Source organism: Equus quagga, chromosome 15 (assembly GCF_021613505.1).
Source record: "Equus quagga isolate Etosha38 chromosome 15, UCLA_HA_Equagga_1.0, whole genome shotgun sequence".
NCBI lineage: Eukaryota > Metazoa > Chordata > Mammalia > Perissodactyla > Equidae > Equus > Equus quagga.
Window position 1 is genome coordinate 21,509,574 of NC_060281.1, and position 22,946 is coordinate 21,532,519.

The 22,946-nt window shown below is 51.1% G+C and overlaps 2 protein-coding genes across 7 annotated transcripts in view; one reads left to right on the top strand and one right to left on the bottom strand.

Annotated features, from left to right (window-relative positions):
• MRPS18A (mitochondrial ribosomal protein S18A) lies at positions 1–16,175 on the top strand. Its single transcript, XM_046640250.1, has 6 exons — positions 1–136; positions 7,346–7,377; positions 9,787–9,894; positions 12,343–12,466; positions 12,708–12,777; positions 15,756–16,175. The coding sequence occupies exons 1-6, from the start codon at positions 25–27 to the stop codon at positions 15,898–15,900; spliced, it is 591 nt and encodes a 196-aa protein (XP_046496206.1). The 5' UTR covers positions 1–24; the 3' UTR covers positions 15,901–16,175.
• The window catches only part of RSPH9 (radial spoke head component 9), a 15,161-nt gene continuing 8,379 nt past the window's right edge, over positions 16,165–22,946 (bottom strand). Inside the window, exons 5-6 of one of the 6 annotated variants that reach the window (XM_046640244.1) lie at positions 16,714–16,839; positions 16,165–16,619 (exon numbers count right to left, since the gene is read on the bottom strand). In XM_046640244.1, the coding sequence (XP_046496200.1) occupies positions 16,165–16,619; positions 16,714–16,839 (581 nt within the window). Of the gene's footprint in view, positions 21,680–22,946 lie in introns of all 6 variants that reach the window. The other 5 variants (XM_046640248.1, XM_046640245.1, XM_046640246.1 and 2 more) reach the window with 5 other exon arrangements.

The following is a 22,946-nucleotide window of genomic DNA, read 5'->3' on the forward strand; positions in this document are numbered from 1 at the left end:
AAGAGGTCAGCGTTGGTTTTCAAGATGGCGGCGCTCAATGTGTTGGTCACGGGCTGTGGGCGGCTGTTCCGAGGGCTCGTGGGACTCCCGGCCGCTACCGGCTGGGCTCGGCCTGCAGCTCGCGGGTTCAGGGAAGGTGAGTACTGGGTCCCAGATACCTCCCAAGGTTGAGGAGAAGAGCGGCAGAGGTTGCTTCCTCCAGCCCCTGTGCGCCCCTCCTTCCCTTTCCTTCGCGCGGTTCCGAGACGACGGAGATGCCGGCGCTCCGGGGCTGCTTGAAAGCCCCTTCCAGCTCCTGATTGCTGTTATCTTGACTCCCGACCCCTCGTGAATGTCCTGACGGGCAGGGAGACGGGGAGAGGACGGAGAGAAGGACGTGCTTCCTTAGCAAGGACAGAAAAGAAACCTGTCCCAGGGTTCAGGAAAGTTTTCGGTAAGGGTCTGCAGGTTAATTCTCCCTTCTGTGTTCTCCGAACCGCCGCCTCCTTCATTAAAGAATTCCTGGGCCATGAGGGAAGGACATCTGGATACCCTCCCAAGGCTTCCTTTTCCAGTTTCTCCTCTGAACATGCTGTGATCTGACGGCGGCTTTTTCTATCCGGGCCGCTAGTTTCCCTGAGAGGTGGAAGCCAAGGTGGAAAGGCCTTTGAACAGCTGAAACAGAGGCAAATGCCAGATGGTGGTTCTGCTTTTCGTCAGTCTTAAGTCTGGAAAGGCATCCTGATTCTAGCATTGAACTGAGAGCTTACTGAAGGCCGAGTGCTATACTTCAAGCTGTGAAGGGATTCTGGATAAAGAGAAAATATGGCCCTTTTTCTGAGAAGTTTGGTTCTAATGAGATTGTACCTATACGCTGCAATAAATACGAGTTAGGTACAGTAGTCCCCCCTTATCTGAGCGGGTACGTTCCAAGACCCCCAGTGCATGCCTGAAACCGTGGATAGTACTGAACCATATATATATATGAACTATGTTTTTTTCTAAACATACATATCTACGATAAAGTTTAATTTACAAATTAGGCACAGTAAGAGATTAACAACAATAACTTATAAAGTAGAACAATTATAACAATACACTGTAATAAAAGTTACTATAGATCTTAGCAACCTCAGCAGATGATTTTTTTCGTCAAGAATTTTCACTTTTTCACTTAAAGCATTTTAAAGCTTTTCATAGGCATGTCTGAATTGCCAGCATCACTACTCTTGTGCATTATTAAGTAAAATAAGGGTTACTTGAACACAAGCACTGCGATACACAACAGTCCATAGGATAACCATGTCTACTAAGTGAATGATAGGAGGGTAGCCTATACAGCCTGGGTGGGATGGACAAAAGGATGATGCACAAATCAAGTAGGAAAGCGAGAGATTTCATCACACTACTCACAATGGTGGGAAATTTAAAACTTATGAATTTTTTGTTTCTGGGATTTTCCATTTAATATTTTCAGACCGTGGTTGACCATGAGTAACTGAAACCATGGAAAGTGAAACCATGGATAAGGGGGGACTACTGTATTTACATGAGGAAGTACAAGGAGATTTGGTTAACAGAAACAGGAACCCAATTGGAAGTTTTTATAAGGGGTTGTAGGGATGTGTCTTGAACAGGCTTATAAAAGGATGGAATATGGCAGAGAATGAAAAGGTCTTTCAGGACATAGCCTTCCTTTGTACACTGCTGGAAGCAGGAAAGCATGAGTGATGTGCAACAGAAGTGATGTGGTTTTGTTTTTTTAAGATTCTGGCATAGTATTGACCAGCGTGTCCTTTAAAGCTGAGACGTATCCAGAGGAAAAGAGTGACCATTGTGTCAGAGGGAGCAGAAAAGTCCAAAAAGAAGAGCCTGATGAAGAGACATTGGGTTTGTCTTAGAAGAGATCTCCTTTTTTAGCTTTCAAACAGCAATTTCAATACAATGGCAGACAAGGAGCTTACTTTGGGGAAATCAAAGAGATAGTTCATGAAGAAACGGAAATAGCAGGTATTTGTGAAGAATTTAACTATGAAGGGAAGATGGAACATTTGCTAGAAAGAACAACAAAATCCAGATACTGTCTGGTTAACATTAGATAAACTAATCCATTAATAAAGAAAGACACCAAAGAGATCATGCTGATGATAGAAGGGTTTTGGATAAGATGTTTTATCTATTCCCATGCTGCAAATTAAGCATATGCCCATAACAATTTTGAGGGTGTCTGCCAAGTGTCAAACACTAATAGCTGAATTTTACATATCCTCTATGAAATTCAAAGTTGAAAACAGTTCTTTGCTATGTTCCCAGAGGATAGGCAAGACGAATAGTTTTGTTTTTTAACAAAGGAATATTCGAGATTCGAATTTTTTCAGTTGGAGAGTTTGTAAAATGATGGACTATGTAATCTGAAGTCCACCTCTCTGTCAATACTTGGGTTGAGGGCCCTTTTTTGTTACTCACTCTCAGACCTAACAGCTAAATAACTGAATTGATGTAGTCGTACATGAAGGCACTACCATATTCAGTCTTCTTCTTGAGAACCACCTGTCTGCAAAGCCTCTAAATGAAAAAACTTTCTCTTGGTATTCTACCCGTTACGTATAAGGCATAAAGCTAATTTGGGCTGGTCCCAGCTGGTGTATTTGACACCCAAACAATATTGTACACATAGAATTTTAAAGTTATGGGAAGGAAGCTGGGTGTCTTGCTGAAAATCTTCAAGCATGGTACTTTGCAACGTATCAGGTAGTACTACTTTATTTTAGTCAGAGTTCATAAGCACATGGCACCAGTACTCCTGTCGGTAGAGACCCTCAGTCTAAAGCAGTGGTTCTCAATTGGGGGCACTTCTGTATCCCAGGGAAGCAGAATATTTGGCAACATCTAAAGGCATTTTTGGTTTTCACAACTGGTACTCCTGGCATCCGGTGGATAGAGGCCAGGGATGCTTCTAAACATCTTAAGAGTGCACAGGACAGCTCCCCACAGCAAAGAACCACCTAACTCAGAATGTCAGTCCTATTGCTGTTGAGAAAACCAGGTCTAAAGTTTGACAAGAGGGACACACAAAGCCAAAAAAGATTATTATGGAAGAAGCAAGACTGAAGGATGACAAAAATGGAAACCGTAGTTTACTGAGTGGCTGCTGCAAGCACTGCTAGGTTTTCCCACATTTATTCAGTCTTCTCAACAATCCTGAAATCCTTTCTGACATTTTTACAAATGAAGAGATCTGATCCAGAGGGGTTCAGTAGCTGCTCAGCACCACACAGCTAGTAAGTTGTGGAGTTGGAAGTAGAGCCGGCATTCTTTCCTCTCCACCAGTAACATCACCTTGGTACTCCACGGCAGGGTTTCCCAGGTCCCTCCCTTCCCTGAAAGTTCTCATCAGTTAATTTACTGAAGACCATTTAGTGTTTTTATGGTTGACCCCGCCAGGCTTAGCAAAGGTTGTCATAGAGCTCATTCCTGCCCTATCACTTGTAGAGCGCTTATGAAGGAAATGTATTTAAAACAAGAAAAATGAACACTTATAACTCTGAATTAACAGTAATGGTCTGTCAGACGCTCAGAGCAGAGTATGTTGAAATGAGTAAGGCTGAAGGGGATTCTCCTTATCTTTTCCAGTTAGCTAAGAAGGCTTTCTGGAGGACCTAACATTTCAGACAGGGATGTGCCCAGCAGGGTGGGCAGCCCTGTAGCTAAAAACTTTGAGAGAGGAGTGGGCGAGTTGGGGGCTTTAAAGAATTCAAAGGACTTATAGTCCAGAGTACCTTGCTAGTGGAAAGAGATTTTTGTGCAGCAATAAGACCTCATTCTGAAGCTAGAGCAGAGGACATTCTCTCAGGGTCCAAGGGCAAAGAAGGGAGTGGGTGAAAGAGAATCAGAAACCTTTAGTGGTAGAATTAAAGATGAGCAAAAGGGAGCAGTGCTTGAGGGAGGAAAGAGTTTGAGAAAAGTAGTCAATGGCTGGAAGTGTGGGCACACATCTCAGACACATACTCAACTCCCTGACCCTACATAAGACTGTTAGTGCCACCTTTTAGCCATCTTACCTTTTGTTTACTCCACTCCTTCACACTCTGTGTGGGACTTGGTTTCCATGGATCTTTTCCAAGAAGGACCTTGGTCCCTGGGCACTTCCTGCAGCAGCGCCCTCCGCTCTTCCTCATTCATCTTTCCTCACTTCCTCCTTTACTAAACAGTTGGGTCTTTATACTGCTGCAGTTCACTGTGTCTGTGTTTCTGTGGCCATCGAGGTCTTTTTGCGTTCACTGCAATTTTACCGCAATGCTGTTTGCTCTAGACTGTTACAACTCAGTTATCTTGGACTCCATCCTAGGTGAGTATTTACTGAAGTACTCAAAGGACCTCTTTATGAGGCATGGACTTTATTATAGTAAAGTTCCCGTCCTTGGTTTAGTTCCCTTTTCTCCTCTAGAGTAAAGACTGTTCCCATTCTGTGTAACTCTCTGCAGTAGGTGGAGCTGGGCTGTACACTCCACGGGTGCTCTGCAGATGTGTTGTCTCATGTGGGACAGATTATTTGATATGTATGAGAAGTGCCTGTCTTAGAAGATTTGGGCCCTTTATTCTAGTTTAGGAAACTGCTTCATATCTGTCCTTAGTATACTTGATATAGCCATATCTCAGAACACAAGGATGATTCTGTTTCTAAACGAGTTTTCTGTTCATGCCTAAGTCTCTTATTCCAACTTTTCTTAGTCACCCCCTTCTCTTGAATGGAGAGGAGGCCAGGGACGAAATGGATCTCAGGGTTTGTTTGGTTTTGACATGTTTTTGTATGCACACTGAAAATCAATGCTATTTTGATTCCTATCTCCTGTTTTCAGAGGCTTAAAATCTGCTTGGGCCTCTTCAGGCTCCAGCCAGGCCTTTTGCCTCTGCACTGAGACACCGCCCTGATCAATCTCAATCTCCTATGAGTTCTCAGGTCATTCCTTCTGGTTGACAAATTGTCTCTATTAGATAAGCATCTGCCTATTGTTTTACCCATTGGCTTATAGTAAGATGATTCACTGGCGCAGAGTTGCTGTGTGGGGAGCTTGTGAACAGTGGAGCTTGCCACAGGCTTTGATCTCTTTTCCAGGGGCCAGCGGGATGACTTCAGGGTTTGGTTCTTTGCCGGGAGTGATGTGTGTTTTGTTAGACTTGTTTACCTCATGGTTAGGACCCAAGTGCCTCCACGGAGAGAGGAACCACATGTTTATCCGCGTTGTGTTTCAGGGCATTGTTCTTGTGCTGACTCGAGTGGTACCGGAATGTGTCTCTCCTTTTGTTTCCTATCTGGGATTCTTAAAAACTGACTCCCAGCCTGTGCTCAGATTTGGTCCCCCGTCCCTCTCCCAACTTGGTTTGTGTAAATTTGCAAAGTTTCCGGGGTGCCTGGAAACCCGGCTGGGCTGGGGCTCCCTTCTGCTCCCCCATGTTTGTAGGTTGACACATCACAGTGCCTGTCCCCCTGCAGCTGTGCTGGCCTCCAGACTGAGCACCAGGTTGAGCCTCACCCACATCCCGTTTGGGCTGGTCTCTGTTCTGTACAAGTAGATCCGTGTGTGGGGTGACGCATTTTCCTTTACAGGGAGAAACCTCGTTTGTCTTTGAATTGATTAGTGACTGCAGTTCTCTGGAGAAAGCCTCAGGGCCTTTCTGGCCATTGTTACTCCTTCGTGTGTCTGGAGTTGGACATTGAGGGGCTCTTGGGCTGGTTGTTTTGGAGTAATGAGTCTTTATGAATGGCCTTGCCCAGAAAACAAATGAGGGACAATTCTAGGCAGTCTGTGTCCAATTAGGTGTCGGTTACAGAGCTCAGTAATCCCAGATGCTGTCGTGGGCCTCTGGTTGGGTTCGAATTGTCTCACTGTTTTCTTTAGACGTTCTCGTTCTCTCTTTTTATTGTTTAGTTTTTATTGCAAAAGCACTACATGTTTATTTTAGCAGCTTTCGAAAATTACAGTTAGACATAATGAACAAACTGAAATCACCTCCTGCCCTACGAGAAGAAAATAGTGTTACCATTTAGGGGAGCCCCCTGAAGGCCATGTCTACCTGTGTGTATGCTGATGGACATGTTCTAGGGAGAGGTCCAGAACTCTCACTAGATGCCCACAATTAAGAACCTTAGGCTCTTTCTAATCTGTACTACTTCTTGCCTTGGCTGGAGCTGAGTGAAACTCATTGTGGTGGCCAAGCTGCTATTAAAATATGGTTTTAGTATTTGGAGAGACAGTTTGCAGCCTAGCTGTGTGGGCCAAAGTTTTCAGTTACAATAATTAGCAGTCAGAAGGGGACCCCGACAAGTATTTTGCTCCCCAAATGCTAGCTAGCATTTATTGAGCATCTGCTGTGTGCCAGTTCCTATGCTAACAGCTATTGCTTCTCTCTTTCTAAAGAAACTGAGAGAACAAGGGAGAATCTCTAAGAACTTTCTATTTGATTATATTTGCCAAATGTGGGCTGTTAGCTTAGTTCTTCCTTTGAATACTGTTGAAGTTGTTATTCTGCATCCTGGTTAAGTGAGATAGGAAATAGATACAGCCTGATGGATGTGTGCCACTTACTGTCTTGCCCTGAAGTTCCCTTCCCCTCAGACCTAAATTGGCAAACAGCTGAGGGAGTCTATCTTGGCTTGGAGTTGTAGTACTCTCCTTAAGTTCTGCCTGGACCTAATATCCATAGCCCCCGTATCTCTTCTATCACCCGTCTCCAATGTAGGTAACAAAATGCAACCCTGCAGGGAGAGGAGAGGAGAAAAGAGGGTGTAACTCTCACAGCTGTCCTCTCAGCTTTAACACAGGCCCTCAGGATGAGTTTTAGGAGTGAACGTGTCTCGTTGCTTATCCACTGTGGGGCTCCTGGAGCAGTGTTAGTTCAGTGCTGTATTTTAGACTGCAGACTCTTCAAGGTCAGAAACTATGTTTGTCTGATTCTCTTCATGAAAGACACATGCAGTGGTTGCTTTTGGAGGTCTTTGAGATGCTGCTGCCCTCCACCCCCAACTCTTAGGTCATTGCTGCTGGCCATGGTAGGGCAGGATCTTGCCAATTCCCTTGGATAGAACCACGATGAATCTCGGCTTAAAAAGGCAAAAAGAGTGTGGAGACCCTTAATCCCAAAGAGATGATATTTAAGCATCTGGGCTTGCCCCCACGCAGCCTCGAGGGCATGGAGCCTGGGCACTTGGAGGTAAACCCTGCATGCTTTCTCTTCCAGGTGGGAACCATGGGAGAGTGCGGACTGAAGGCTCCATTTTTCTGCATGTGTAGAATTTAAACTGTTATTTGAAACTCCCTGTTCCTTATTAAATGGCTGACCTAATTTTTCCCCTTTATCTCTGCAGTGGTGGAGATCCAAGAAGGGAAGACGACTATAGTGAGTATCATCGAGTTGGCCACTTGCAACCTCTTTAAGGCTTGGAGCTGCCTGGCTGCTGCTCTGAGAGAGGGAGGCCCAAACTGGACTCCTGGCTCCAGGATCAGCTCCTCTGTGACTAAATCCCACAGTCTGCTCTTTTCAAGCTGCGTGCTGTAGTGTGGTTAATCAGGAACAGTCGCTGTGCCTGGACTGAGACATCTGTTATTTGATTAAAGTGGCCTTTTGTATGACACAGTCTCAGAGGTCTTTGCTGATATGTTCTCTGGCGGATGATAAATCACTTTCCCAAAGGGGAAACTAAGGCAGTGGCAGGACTGGAGGCCAGACTGAGTTGACCCAGGACCAGGAGCCTGGATCTCAGTTCCTTTCCTTTCTCCTAGAACGACTGAGCTACTTCTTAAATGATGCAGTTTAAAAGGTGACACTCTCTGGGCCCTGGGCTCACTAGCTGGTGCCCTAGCTTGTCTGTTAGTAAGAAAGCTAGAACGATTCTTCATCCACCCACTCCCCCCTTTCTCTCATTGGGCCCATGTCACCTCCCCTCCTCAGAGAGTCATGGGACCCAGATTATCCTATAATCCCTAAAAGACAATGTTGTTTTCACATGGCCTTCCATGCCTCCAAGAAATCTTCAACCTCCCCAGAGTTCCCAGAAGCCTCTGTAACTTCCATGTCAACCAGGGATTTAACCCTTCTGGCAGCCACCCAAGCTCGGTCCTCCCCAAGGCAGTCTTCTCTCCAGGACAAGCCCTTAGGGTTCCCCCTTTGAGTCTTCCCCAAAATACTCCCTCAGCCTTTTCACTGCGTAGCCTCCAGACCGTTCTTTTAGGGGCCCCTATCCTCACAAGGCACCTTTTTGGGCTCCCTTATTCAAAGCCAAAGCAAGCATTCACCCTATCAACTCCATACTGGTGGAGAGAAACACATCTGGCTTTTGAGTGTGAAGGTTTTTCATATGGGGTGTGAATTGCTATTTGTAGAATGTACATGGAGACACTGGGGCACTGTGAGGGCCCTTGGGGGAGGGAAGCCCATCCATGCCTGGAGAGGCGCAGTCATGGCTGACTTTGTGTATGGCTCACTCTAGGGTCTCAGTTTCTTCATCTATAAAATAAGATCGTGATGCCTCCCTCACTAGGTTGTGGGGGTTAAATGAGATAATACATGTGAACTGTTATTAGCACAGAGCCAGGCATATAACGGGGAGTCAGTAAAATGTTAGCTTTCTCCCCCAGGCCCAATTTAACCCTCTCCCAAGGCCTACCAAGCACCTACATACTTTCCCTAACCCACTTCTCCATTTCTGGTGCTGCTGTGGTAGTCTTGGCAGAAACGTAGGCAGTGATGCCCTGCACAGCCAAGCATTGCTTCCAGCCCCCTCTCCCTTTTGCTAGTTCTTCCCCAGGGGACAGTGCTGCTTCCCTCCCAAAGCCTCTCAGACCTGGCCCAACCTCACTCTCATAATCCATGGCCTCAATCAGCAAGGCTTTCTACACTCCCCTCTTGCGATTGGAGCTGACTCCCACATCATTAGTCTATTGCACTTAGTAATTCCAAGGCTGTGTCACAGGACACAGCAGCAGTGGTGGAGATCATTTCACATGTGGCCTTGGCAGGGTTTGAAAGGTGGAATCCAAAATGATAAAAGCGAGGAAGATGACGGGGGAATGTATCCTCTCAACTCTGTTTTAAAAGAGAAGCAGGAGGAGTGCACACAGATATCTGCTTGTATAGGGTAACCAGGGTTTCTCAGCCTCGGCACCACTGGCATTCCGGGCTGGCTAATTCTTTGTTGTGGAGGCTGTCCTGTTCATTATAGGATGGTTAGTAGCTTCTCTGCTAGATACCAGTAGCACGCTACCCCCAGTTATGCCGATCAGAAATGTCTCAGACATTGTCCAGTGTCCCCTGGGGAAAAAAATCATGGCTGGTTGAGAACCACTGACATAGACTTACCTCTGTAAGATAAAGCTGGAAACTGCAGTTTCTTCTGAGAAGGGGATGGGATGGGAGGGAGACTTCCCTGTGCAGTTTGAAACTTTTTACCACGTGCATTACTTTCTCCCAAAGCTAGGAGAGGAAAGCATAATGTTCTGGTGTTGTGCTTTTTGTGAGGAAGGTAAGGTAGCATTCAGAAGATACAGCAAACCTTGCCCTTTTGCCACCAACATTAAGCTCGGTTTCCACTACCCTTGCAGGCTACCAAACCACATCTCTGGTCACCCCATGGTCTAATATACAGCTGCTGCAGAACCACCACAATTCAGCCAGAGAGACCTTTTAGCTACTCCCATAAGACCCCAGAGATGAACTTTCACTAGCATTCCCACTGTTTGGGGGGCTACTCAAGGATCAGAGGGTCCATGTGGCCCGCTCCCTTACTGGCTCTCTTTCCCTGCCTCCTAGATTGAAGGCCGTATCACAGAGACTCCCCAGGAAAGTCCACTGCCCCCTAACCCCTCGGGCCAGTGCCCCATCTGCCGGTGGAACCTGAAGCACAAGTATGGCTATGAGGTGAGTCTGTGTGCAATTCACCAGCTCTGAGTGTCCCAGAGGTCATATTTCCTGGTCAACTTAAGCAGCATCTCCCCCTGAGGCCACTGTTACATCTTATGGAGCCAGCAAAGACTGAGCATTTTGTTCAGTGCCTCTTAACCCTGACTGCACATTAGAATCACGAGGAAGCTTTTAAAAAAATGCTCAGGCCCCACCCACAGACGCCAATTCAGTTGGCCTTGGGTGGAGCCTGGCTGTCATTAGTTTTTAAAGCTCCCCAGGTGATTCTAATGTGCAGCCAGGGTTGAGAGTCACCGACTTAGTTCATGGTCTGTGTGCGTGGGATTCAGACCACCAGGGCCCTGTGACCCACTCTTGCAGTGTTGTGTTCCCCAGGGGAGGAATCAGGATCTGGGTTTGGCTTTCCTCCTCTTATAACGAGGGTCTATTTGGAGTCTTCACTGTGATCTGGGGACACATTACTGTGTCTTTCCATCTTGGAACTACAAAGACTCCTGTTTGCTCTAGCTCTTCTGGAGCCATTGTTTCCGCAGAAAGATGATGATAGTAACAATGATAGGTACCCTGCACTGAGTGCGGGCTCTGTGTCAGGCCCTGTTGGAAGCATTTACATGTCTTCATTCACTTAGTGTTCAAAATATCCCTATGAATTAGGTACTTTTTTCATCCTTGTTCTACAAATGAGACATCTTGAGGCATGGAGAAGTTAATGAACTTGCCTCAGATCACCCAGCTAGCAGGTATCAGAGCTGGGATACAAACTCTGGGGACACAAACCAGGCAGAGCCTACGATGCCAACTACTACTCGACATCCTCCCTCGAAATGGGGAGGACCTGGGGGAAAAGACATACTTGTCTTTCAGAGTTCTATTGGTGACATTAAGTGCCCTATTTTTAGGTTTCAGGTGATTCAGGCTCTGGGCGAATTTGACCTGCAAGTTGTCCCTGTGCCCCTCTGTGGAATGGGATGACTAAGGGCAGAGATCCCGGTCAGGTGGTAAGAGCAGGAGAGGCCACATGCCCATGGGATCTGAACAGAATGACCCAACTAATCTCATGGGCCAGGAGCCTTGGCTTCAGGCCACCCTGGGATGGGGGCGGCGGGTTCTTTTGCCCTGCCCCGGGCCCTTCTGCTGATGGCCTCCCAGAGTAACAAGAAGCTTGCAGGCCACAGGGCAGTGTTCGCAGCTTCTTGTGACATGGAAGTTAGTGCGGTCGTGGGCATACTTGGAATCCCAGCTGTAAATGGGGAGGTGAACCCACACCTGGCCAACCACTATGGGGCACTCTTCCTACCAGCCATTTCCAGGAAATGGACTTGGCTCTGTTTATCCAGCAGAAGAAATCCAATCCCCTCCGAGGTAAAGGCTAAAGTTGTTTTCTTTTACCCCCTCCACACGGGACACCACTAGCTTGAGCTGCACACGGCCGTGAGCTCGCTTGGCAGCCTACATTGTGGGGGGCTGGGGCTATGAGCTCAGTTTATTAGCCCTGGATAATCCAATCCAAGTTCTTTTCATCAGATTCTGAAGATTACAGCCGTGGGATTGGGGGCCTGGGTCCCTCAGGAACTGTCCAATGATTAAAACAAATCTGCGGTTATACAGCGAGGCGCCTGCCAGGGCAGCAAGTTGGGCTGCGGAACATGACTGCTAAGAATGGCACGTCAGGCCCCTGGGGGTGGGCGGGATGGGGGATGGTGGCTTTTATTTAACCCCCTCAGCCATCCTGTGAGAGATGGGAGGGGAAGTGGTCTCTTGTCTTGATTCTGGCTCTTGTTTATCCTTGTTTCCTTGATTTGTCCAAAGCAGTCTGATGGACCAAAGGAAGCTGGAGAAGCTGGTCACATCTGTCACGGGGGCTTAGAAGATGTGGGATTTAACTTCACAGCCCTGGTCCCTTCCGCCTCAGCTTGTATGCCGCCTAGCACTTCCGAGGAAAGGGCAGAAGGTGGAGGGGAGCTGTCTGTGTGTATTCTAGCCTGTGGCATATAGGCTTTGAGGGCGGAAATGGTATAGGTTTTCCCTCTTGTGTGGAAATATATGACATACCCCCTACCTCACCCGGGGAGAATAACAGACCTTTCGTCACCAGGAATGATACTGCAGGTGCGTGAAAGATAGGTAACACTTCTGAAGAGTTTCTATTCTCTAACCCTGTCTACCAAAAGATTATCTCATGGAGGAGCTAGGAGCTCTTAGGGTTGGTAATGGGGTCAGAAAATCCTACAAAGTTGGGATTTAACTTTTGTTAGGGTGAAGGTAGCAGACCAGTGTGCAAAGCTCTGTGTGGAGGGAGTGGCCTCAGGTCAGTTCCCAAAGGAGACATCAACCTCTTAACTCTGCCAGGCTACGACAGCTTGCCCTGTAGGCCATGCAGCCCTGGCTCCCCAGCATCAACCACCCACTCAGCTGACCCCAGCTCCTGTTTTCCATTTCCACCAGGATGTTCTGCTGCTCAGTCAGTTTATCCGGCCTCACGGAGGCATGCTGCCCCGAAGAATAACAGGCCTATGCCAGGAAGAGCACCGCAAGATTGAGGAGTGTGTGAAGATGGCCCACCGAGCAGGTAGAAGGCTCCCTCAGGGCTGAGAGGGGCAGAGGGCTACAGGCGCCATTCCCCACCCACCCCGCACCTCCAGTTGCCCCTTGTTCCAGCTCCTCCTGGAAGAGAAATGGACATCCAGAGTCTTCATTCTATTCATCCCCCAATGCCAGCCTTCCACCCCCTTGGGCTTTCCCTCTGGCCCCCAGGAGCTACAGAGGGAGTGGCAGAAACCATCCCCTTATATGCTCTTCCCTCCACTCAGGTCTGTTACCAAATCACAGGCCTCGGCTTCCTGAAGGATTCGTTCCGAAGAGCAAACCCCAACTCAACCGGTAAGCAAATCTGGGTGTCAACACCCTGAGCGTTCTGCAGGCTCTCGGTCCCACTGTATTCCGCTGGGGAAGCTGCTTACTGGAGCTCGTCCCACAGCTCAGGAAAGCTAGAGTGCTCCTTGGCTGTCAGTTCCATCCCTCCAGCTTAAGCACCCACTCTCATCAGTCCCACCGCTGCTGCAGTTGATACTGTGCACACCCCTGTCAACCTCCCCTGCTGGCCGCAACCTCTTTCCCCTGCCCTCCCCAGTAGAGCACTTAGCACAGGGGCAAGGAGGGTAAGACGCTCTGCTGATTGGGCATTAGAATGTGCTAATCCCCTGTTTATGACATCATACAGGGTTACTATGGGAATGTCAGAGTACTTCTACAAACTTTCAGTATCCCAGCACTGGGGTTATTAAAGGGCAAGAGGAGGCCTTAGAATGGGAGGGCTCTCTGGGGTAGGGCCACTGTGTATAGCTATGCAAGTTGTACACTGCAAAACTGCAAGGCAACGTCCATGTAGACTGGATTGTGATTGGTGCTCCCTAGTTGTGCAGTTAACAACCTGCACAGCTGCGCAGGAGGTCCTGAGGTTTTATAGAGGAGGAAAGAAGGCCCCGAAATTCTAGAATCAGTCATTCTGCCTTTCGGCCTAAGCACAGTGGCCCTCTCTGGTATAGGAGCAGACTCCTGTCTAACACTCAGATAGCCATCCTCTTGTGAGTTCCTTTCCCTCCTCCATCTCTGATGTTACCACGCTCACATACTCCTGGATCTATATTACCCCCTTTTTGATTGTAGATACAGGTCTGTAAAATTGATTTTGGTGTTTCTTCTTGTTCACGCCTATCAACGGCCCCTCCCTCCTTCAGCCTGTCCAGCTGCTGCTGGAACTGCTCTCTGTAGGGGACCAAAGATGGTTGAAGCAAAGCAAGACGCCCCACCCCCAGCATCCTCCTAGGCTGATCCCCAACAGAACCCAAGCATGGAGGGTGGGAGGCCAGGCATATACCAGCCACGGAGTGCTGGGCTGGGGGTGCAGAGTCAGAGCTGGGTCTTCACTGACGCCTCACCAGCACCCTGGCCCTGTGCCCATCTCCACCTGCACCTCCCACATTGCTGGCTGGGCCATCTGCCAGCAGCCCTAGGGGAACAGGACACATTAACCTCTTCGTGTCTTTCCCAAATGTGCTGTGGACCATTTGGGGGTTGAGCCCACCCCACCCCCAACCCTGACTTGTTAAGAGACAGCAGCAGGCCTAAGGACACAAGCCATCCTGCCCTCAGGCCTTTGAAGCGAGGCCAGACTCCCTCCCGTATATCCGGTGTCCTTTAACGTGATACAGGATTGATGACGTGTTGGGGCTCTTGGGTTGCTAAAGGCCACCCTGGGGGGGAAGGGGAGTCCTGGCTACAAGGGAGGTCGATTCCCTTGCAAGGGACTTTATGATTCCATCCAGAGGTCCTTGAGCTGCCATGTATTGGCCCAGGCTCTGCCGGGGCCCCAGGGGAGCCACGTGTTCCTTCTTCCCCCGCCCCTCAGGAGAGGTAGTAAGGAGCTTGTTCAGGAAAGAACCTTGGTTCTTCCTGGAGCTGGAGTGTTCCCAGAGAGCTGACTGCAGGCCCCCCAGGTGCCGTCTCCTCCACCCCTTGCCCTGCCAGCTAGCTGCTGTATGTGGCACAAGCATCACACCCAGGGCTAGCTGAAGCCCAGCTTCCCTCAGGGCTCTCGAGGGCAGGGGGGAAAGAACAGCTCTAGGGTAGCAGCTCTCAAGTAGCTGGCCAGCCTCAGGATCTCCTGGGGTCCTTGAATCTGTGAGCACTCCTTTCCCATGGCCCACCTCTGAACACGGGGAGATGCTGGCGCAGGGCCTGCCGGGTTCCCCTCCCTTCACCTGTAGGCTTCTGCTGTCCAGCATCACCAACCACAGGAAAAGCAGTCCCTGGGGCCAGCCCACTCCACAGATGACTCCCTGTTGGGGGCACTGACCTCAACAGCACTCCCCTGCCTGTCCACCTACACTTGGAGTGTAGGCCAGTATGTCCTGTGGCTTTTTACTTCCTGTCAGAGCTGTTCCTTGCACAGGGCTGAGAGCAGAAGACCAAGGTCCAGGGGAGGTCAGTTGAAATGTATAAATTAGCAATCATTTTTTACCTAAAAATTTTCAGCCAAAGTTATTAATTTTTTAATTAAAAACCCCTCATGTGAGGGTTTCTAGAGGCAGCTGGGTTGAGTGGAGGCAGGGCAGGATCCTGGCCTTTGCCATGGCTGAGCTTTCACGATGAAGGGTGGGCCTCTCTGGACAGGATCCAAGTTTCATTCTGGATGGAGTAAACCCCAATCCCAGCCGGCATGAGCCACTTTTCCAGGAACTATCAGGGCCCTGGACATCCCCAAAGGAGGCTAAAGGTCTGTGGGCGGCAGCCATCTTTCCCACTCCCCTCCTACTTACAGGAACCCTCCAGGCTAGGTCTGCACCCACGGGCCCTCACCCTTGGCTTCCATCATAGGTTGGGTGATGGGCTGGGGTCCTACAGTAGTTACGGCTGTCCAGGGGAGCTCCCTGAAGGCTGGGATGGCAGAGTGAGCCAAGTGGGGAAGAGGGAAGGATTCCTCCAGGCACTTACATCAACCTCTCCTCTCCCCGTGGCTGAGGCCAAAGAGGAACAATCTGTTGTCTGAGCAGCTTCTTCCTCCGCCTTCTCCCCCATCAAATACACACAGACATTGACAACTCATAAAGATCAAGGGAGTGCATGGCCCTGGGCTGCCTGACCCTGGCCACACACACTTGCGGCAGCAAGAGCCCAGCCCATGTGTTTACAGCACACTCAGCGGTTGCTCCCAGGAAAAGCCCCTGCTCAAGAAAGGAAATCTGGTGAAAAGATTTGGTTGGGCAACCACAGCTTTGGCCTGAGAAGGCAGAACCCACTCTCCCAGCTCTAGCATGGGCCCTCAGCCCTCACAGCTGCCCCCCATCCTCCCTCCACAGGTACCTGACCCGCTGGTCTCCCCGCTCTGTCAAGCCCATCTACAATAAAGGCCACCGCTGGAACAAGGTGCGCATGGCTGTTGGGTCACCCCTCCTGAAAGACAATGTCTCCTACTCTAGAAGGCCTTTGGTGCTGTACCATTGACTGAGTGGGCTTCCTGGGAACCTCGCCACAGCTCCTCCTGCACTCCCACCCCATGCCACTAGGGCCACCCAGCTCCTCCAACATGAAGGACGTGAGGGGCAGTGGGACCAACTTCAGAGCCCTTGGCCTGCCCAGCAACAGTGCAGTTGGGGGCAGACAGGGCAGTTGGGTCCCTTGGCAGCTGCTATGGTCTCATGACTGGCTTGGGCTGTGCTCAGTGCTGGGGGACAGGATTTTTGCCCAAAGGAATGTCATAAACCAGGCTCATGTAGTCACCCACTGGGTGTGTGTGCTCATTGCTTGGGAAGGGGGTTGGGTAGTGGCAGTGGTTTGAGCCCATTTCAGGCCAGTTACAGAGCTCTTGTGATGGACTACATGAATGTAACTGGAGGGAGTTCGTGGGCCAAACAGGTTCCCATTCTCTTTATTGAAAGCTGTTAGCTCTTCAGCCTGGGGGGCTGCAAGGAGGAGGTGAGTTGGGCTACCTGACCGATGTGCAGCTCTCATCTGAGTGCAGGAGGTTGCCTTCCTCAAAGGGCTTCTGGCTGTCACCTCCCACAGCCATTTCCACCCACCATCCTCTCTCATTTGCACATTCCAGCCCTCTGCTCCTTGCTTTAGAGCTGGGTCTCCCGGCCCAGTGGTCCTCTCCTCAGAACCTGGACACCAGATGGAGGTGGAGATGAGGGGAAGCAGCAGGAGAAAACAGACCAAATTCACTGAATTTTAAGAAAATAATATTTAGACTTTACAAAAAAATCTGCAGGCGTGGCCCCCTCTACAGCATGAAGGGCAAGTCTATGTTCTTCTCACCGGTGCCCATGTAGATATAGCCACAGTTCTTGGTGCGGGGAGCATGGAAGAAGGTAAGGCCTGGCCAGAGCAGGCTGCGCAGGACCACCAGGGCATTGCCCCTCTCCATCTGGATGCTCCAGGACCCTGGGAGGAGGCGGGCAGGAGGCAAGGCCTGGGTGCTCTGGAGCCGGAGCTCTGCTGGGTGTGCAGAGGCCCCCAGCGCCTTGGGCAACCAAGCCCGGGTGCTAAGGTTCCACTGGGAAAAGGGAAGACAATTTAATTATCCCGACGCTTTACTCCTCCTGATTGCCTTTTAGCCATTTCACTGCTCATTAAAACCACTTCCAGAGGGAGGGCAAAGGAAATGAAAAGAGGTGAAACTCAAACCAGTCCGTTTTGTTTCTGTCAGCAAATCTAGTTAAGGGTTGAGTGGGGGAGGAAGCTGAATCCACAGGCCAAGGGGAGTTGGGGCCAGACTAGGGGAGACTTCAGGCTCCCCCACCCTGTACCAGGGGTAATCACAGTGACCTTCCGTCCTAGTGCCATTTGTCCTGCTTGCCATTCTGCTCTCTCTTCCCCAGTCCCAGAAGCCTCTGATCTGAAATGGAGTAGACCTGACCAGGGGCTCACACGGAAGTTTGGCCGTTTCAGGTTTCCCAGCTCAATAGCCCTCTCTGGCAGCTGGTAGACTGGGAGCCGTCCTGGCAGGAGGGGACTTGAGCTGCAGCTAATGAGCCTTTGTCTGTCCTGGGTTCTACCCTGCAGTGTGCTCCCCAGACGAGCAGCCCAGCCTGGGGCTAGGTTGTGCAGCCACGAGGACTTGGTGGGAAGGGCCTGATCCAGCTCCAGAACCAAGGGAGGGAGCCGCTGTGTGGGAGGAAGGAGCCTGGGAAAATCGCCTCTGGATGCAGATCTGGAGCTTCTATTCCCCTGCGCACTGAGGCCTCTCCCCAGCCCAGCCGCAGCTCTGCTCCAGGCCCTGCCAGAAAGGCAAATGCTTTGAAGGTTTTGGTGTTAGACCAGCCAGCGATGGACTGCAAGCTGCACTGAGGCCTTCATCGGCTGCCAGCTCAGCCCGGCTGCTTGGCTCCTGCTGCCCCAGCTTCCCCCAGGCCTCCTCCAGCCATGGCCCACCCTGGTCACTCCACACCCAGCAGCCTCACAGCTAGTCTCCACCCACTGGGGGCCACCCTGCATCCGAGAGACTTGACCACCAGGAACCCCCGGCCCTGATGGAGCTCCGCCCTGCTCAGGGTGCCGTCACCTGCCCAGGTCCAAGCCAGAGCTTTCTGGGTGCATGTAGATCAGCTGGCCCTGGCCTGCTTACGGAGAGGCTGGCTTGGAGCCCATCTCAGCACTCTGCAGTGGCCTGCACCATGTGCCACCACCCATGCATGAGATGATGAAGTAGAAGCCCCAGTGTGGGCTTGGTTCCACTCCCCCAGGCCCACACAGTGCCAGCCAGACAACATAAAGAGGAAAGAAGAGTGTCCCTGGGTTAGAGGTCTGGGTGGGGCGCTGCCTAAAAGGGGGTGCCTTTCCTGGCCAGAGAAGGAGGAGTATTTCCCCTGGCTCCTAGAACTTTCTTCTCTGGACACCTGAGGTCCTCCACCTCCCAGACCTGCCCTCAGAGTTCTAGAGGCCCAGGTCTGTTGCTTTCATAGTCACTCATTCTAGAAAACAGATTGCCTAGGGGTAATGGGAGTGGAGGGTGAGAGAACGCAGTGTTCCCAGTGTACCGCATTCAGACCCTTGGCCTGAAGCACAGACCCCAGGAAGGGGCATTCCCTAACACACCTTGGTTACCCCCTCCAGTGCCCAGAGCATTGTCTGGGGACAGTCCCTCCCTGCCCTTGGTCACATAGCTCCTTTGAACTGAGAAAAGTCAGGCTCTGCCTCACTCCTCTTTGCCCACCCGGAGACAGCAGCTTGCAGCCCGCCTGGGCCAAATGCTGTTCTGGAGAAATGGAGTCCTGGAGTCCCCCAACTAGACCACTCATCAGGTCACTGTCACTAGCACCTTGGCACACCGTGGCCAAGGGCTGGGTCCTGACCCCTCATACCAGCATGCCCACCTAGGGTTTGGCTACCTCTTGCCTCCACTGGATGAGGGGGCCCAGGCTCATCAGCAGGGACTTCCCCCTCATCCCAGCCCCAGAGAGCAAGAAGAAACTGTCAGGGATGCTAGAGAAATACAGTGATCCCCCCCACCAGGGCAGGGGGTCAGTGCCAAGCAGGCCGAAGGGTGCTGGCAGAGCACACAAGTGGCATGTGAGGGGCAGGCCAGCCAACAACACTGCCTCCCTCCCTCCCGTGCATTCCTGTCACACTCCTGTCCTCCTCTCCTTGTCCCTGGCTCAGCTGGTCGCCCAGGAAACACATAGGCTCCCAACGTGCCAGGAGTCACGTAGCATCTACCTGAGGACCCAGGCACTTGCTGTCACCTTCACCCACTTTTCTTATTGCAACTGCCAGAAAGGCTTGGGCCCAGCCAGCTGCCACCACCTCCTCTCAGACTCCAGGGGAAGCAGCCTCCTGCAGCCCTGATGTTTTCAGTTCTTAGCCCAGAGGCTAAGTCGCCCCAAACCTCCCCTCCTGCCCCCTGGCAGTCAGTCTTCTCCACAAGCTGTCTTTTGAGGATGTGGTGGGGAACAAGCTGGTAAATTAGGAATAGGGCCTTTTGCAATCAGCAGGAAGTCCTCCTGGGTTTCCTGGGCCTTGGGGTCTCACCCACCTTGCTAGTCTGGAAACCTCAGGCCAGAGTATGCTTATCATAATTGCATTGCCCTGCCCTCCAGGAAGAAAGGCAGCAAAGCTCTGAGATTAAGTTTGAAGGCGGAGTGGGCCAGGCTGGGGATCAGCAGGCAGCAGATAGTTGAAACCCTCTCCTCAGACCAGTACCACACAACTGGTCACACCACAGAAATGGCGTCAGTCCCTTCTCAGAGCAGCCACTCCCCCCACACCAGGGCCACAAGGTAAGGTCACACCCCCTAGAGGCTGGTGGGGGTGGGGCGAGAGGCAGAAGAGGGCCCTGTCTAATTGATGGGCAAGGCCAGGCACCCTGGTCCAGGCTGAGCACCTGTCAGCCAGGCTTCCAAGGAACTTGGTGGGAGGAGCCACCTGCACAGACCCACAAGATCCTGGGCACCATGTTCCCCACCACTCCAGTGCTCCTGTCTCCCCTGTCCCCCGTCCTCTCCCCAGCCATCACCACCACTAGCACCTTTTAAAGGCTGCTTTCTAGGCAGGGAGGCCCCTTGCTGCCCTCTGCTGCCTGAACTGGGCCTTGCTGCTGAGAGCTCCACCCCACTTGTGTGCTGGAACCCCAGAGGCCCTGTGCCTGGCACTTCCTGAGATCTGCCAGCTCCAGCCCAGGGTGGAGCAAGGATGGGAGCCCTGCCCTCCACCCCTCACGCTCTGCTTCCCTCTCGGCTCTGCCTGCCCCTCGCTGCTTCCCAGGACACCAGGGACTTTGTTTGTGAGGCACCTTCTATTTTACATTTCCACTTCCCATCCTCTGTTTCATTTGATCTTCCCAGACCTCTGTGAGGCAAGGACAGTATCTGTCTTGTTCACGACGGCATCCCCACTGCCTGGCACATAGTGGCTGCTCAGTGGCTATTTGCTGATGGAGTGAAAGGTTAAGGAGCATCGAGTGGCAGAGTACTACCTAGAAATCTGGCCTCCTGACCTGGTGCTCCATCTGTCTCACCTGGCTGCAGCCCACGCTCAGAGAACTCTTAACTGGTGCCCTGCATCCACCAGGAGTATGGTTCTTCCCCCAAAGCTACCCACTCCCACGAAACTCGGCTGACCCCAGGACATGGCAGGACAGCTCAGGAGGGTATTAGTGGCCCCAGGCGACATCCCTCCCTATCCTCAGCCAAGGCTGGCCCAGGGACAAACTGCTGAGCAACTGCCTACCTCCATGGGCACAGAGAGCAGGAGTCCCAGGGATAGGGAAACCTAAATCGTACCTGCTCACAGGTGACATGAAGTCCCCCTGAGCAGTTGCCTCTGACCCAGAAAGGAAACAATGATCTACCTGGGCAGAAAACAGCTGCCAAATTCCATCTCTCCAACCAGTGCTGGTGTCCCAAGGATTTTGACCCCACTTAGGCCAGCCCATTCAGGCTGCCATTCAGGCTGCTGTCTGCCTCCCAGCGCTCCTGCTTTCACTGGGAGATAAGGAAGGGAGTCTGGAAGCAAAATCAGAGTGTCTGCTCTCCCCCGACCATCCACACCTCCACCCTCACACCATGGGCCCACCAAGCAATCATGTGAAAAAGCTCGGCCTGACTTCCTGGAGGCTTTTTGGTGGTGGCTCTGGAAGGAAGGGGGCTGGAGGACCAAAAGATGTAAGGTTTCCCAAGGTCAGGCCAGGAGCATCCCTCCCCTTGGGCCCACATGCATAGGAGATGGCAGAAGCCCTCAGCTCCCAAGGCTTCAGTGCTGAGGACAAAGCAACACGCTGGGGTGAACCGCGATACGAACTTCAGCTAATCCTTGAGCCCTGAGGCCCACCATTAGGGCAAGAAGTCTGGGGCCTCAGGCCAATGAAACTCACCCACCTCCCTGGCCCAGATCCTGTACCTCCCAGCGGCCTGATGAATTTACTTGCCGACTAGACACATCAGTGTGGCCCCAGCATCCTTTGGGAAAACCCTAAAGCTCCATATCTTACATCACTGCTGCAGAGAGAGCTGCCTCTTGCGTCCCCTTTATTCCAAATGGCAAGGCTGATGGGGCTAAGGGGGTTCCCTTAGGGAGACTTTGCTGGGCCCCCACACCCCATCTAGCCCTGGCTTTAGTCTGGCCCCCTCCTTGCCTCTCACACTGCAAGGGAAAAAGGCACTCTTATGTCAACCCCCCTAATCCCCCAGCACTGTGGAGGGAAGGCCTTATCCACCCACCTTGGAGCATCCAGCTGCGTGTGAGAAGGCTCAGAAGTCAGCACCAAGCAGAGCTGTCCAGCCACACCCTGAATCAAGGAGGCAAGGCTGCTGCCCCCGGATTAGGGACAGTAAGAGGACTTTTCCCAGCCCACCACTCAGCCCCTGGCATTGGGTCCCACCACCAGAGGGTTCCTGGCTACCTTTATCAACCGGGGATGTGCAGCCCCCTCTGGCTCCTGGCCAGGCTGGGAGCACAGAGTTGGATGAGATAACAGGAGTCTGGAAAGTATGTCTGATGGGTGAGAAATGCCCAACCCCTATAAACCTTCTGTATTTCCCCCACGGGTCCAGGAGCCCCTTTCTATGCTCAGGTAGGCTTGACTCGGGTGCCCCCTTGTGGCGGAGGCCAGAATAGCCATTCCTTCCTGGCACCCCTGACCCGCACAGGACCCATCACTGGCCCCCAGGACACTGCAGTAGCCCTGAAGTGGCCTCCAGACGCCTGGCTTGCTCCTCATCCATCCATCCGAGCACCACTGCTTTATTATCACAGACCTTCTCACAGGCCACCAGATGTTCCTACTGCCTTGGTCTAGGCCTCCTGCACCTTGGCCTTCTAGGCCCTCCTAGGCCTGCCCAACCCACCTCTAAGGTCTTTTTGCCACTAAAAATAATATGAATAATAATTATTAATCTTTATTTGAGTCCTTACTATGTGTTAGGCACTGTTATAAGCATTTTGTATACGTGTTAACTCATTTAATTCTCATAACAACCCAGTGAGGTAGAAAATATCATTCTTCCCCTTTTAGAAGTGAAGAAATTGAGGCACAAGGAAGTTGAGGGACTTGCCCGAGATCACACAGCTAGTAAGTGGCAGATTCAGAATTCAAACCCAGGCTAATTCCAGAGCACTGGCCTTTAACCACCTCTGCAATTGCACTCCTAAGTTCCAGTCCAGCTGGGTTGCTGCTTGCTCCTCAGAGGTGTTCCGCTAGGGGAAAGGCTGATTGTTGTCCTGCTGTCCCCATCGTCCACTTAAAAGGAAACACCATCTACTTGACACCACAGTTCATGCCAGAGCCCTGGAGTCTAGCACTCGAACACTTACTGTGTCCTTGGCTTTAACTCTCTGAGCCTCTGTTTCTTCATCTGTAAAATGGGGATAATAATTGTATCTACCTCATAGGTTGGCTGTGAAGGTTAAAATGAAGTAAGTCATGGAGAGAGTTGAGTACAGTGCCTGGCACACAATAAGCAGCATCATTGCTTCTATGAGTTATTATCATTATCATTGTCATTGTCATCATCAACAATAGACCCCTCCAGTTCTCAGAACATCTTTGCATGAGG

Coding starts and splice junctions, on each gene's coding strand:
- MRPS18A (XM_046640250.1), top strand. CDS start 25: ATGGCGGCGCTCAATGTGTTGGTCACGGGCTGTGGGCGGCTGTTCCGA. Junction 137..7,345: donor AGCTCGCGGGTTCAGGGAAG/GTGAGTACTGGG, acceptor TTATCTCTGCAG/TGGTGGAGATCCAAGAAGGG. Junction 9,895..12,342: donor AGCACAAGTATGGCTATGAG/GTGAGTCTGTGT, acceptor CATTTCCACCAG/GATGTTCTGCTGCTCAGTCA.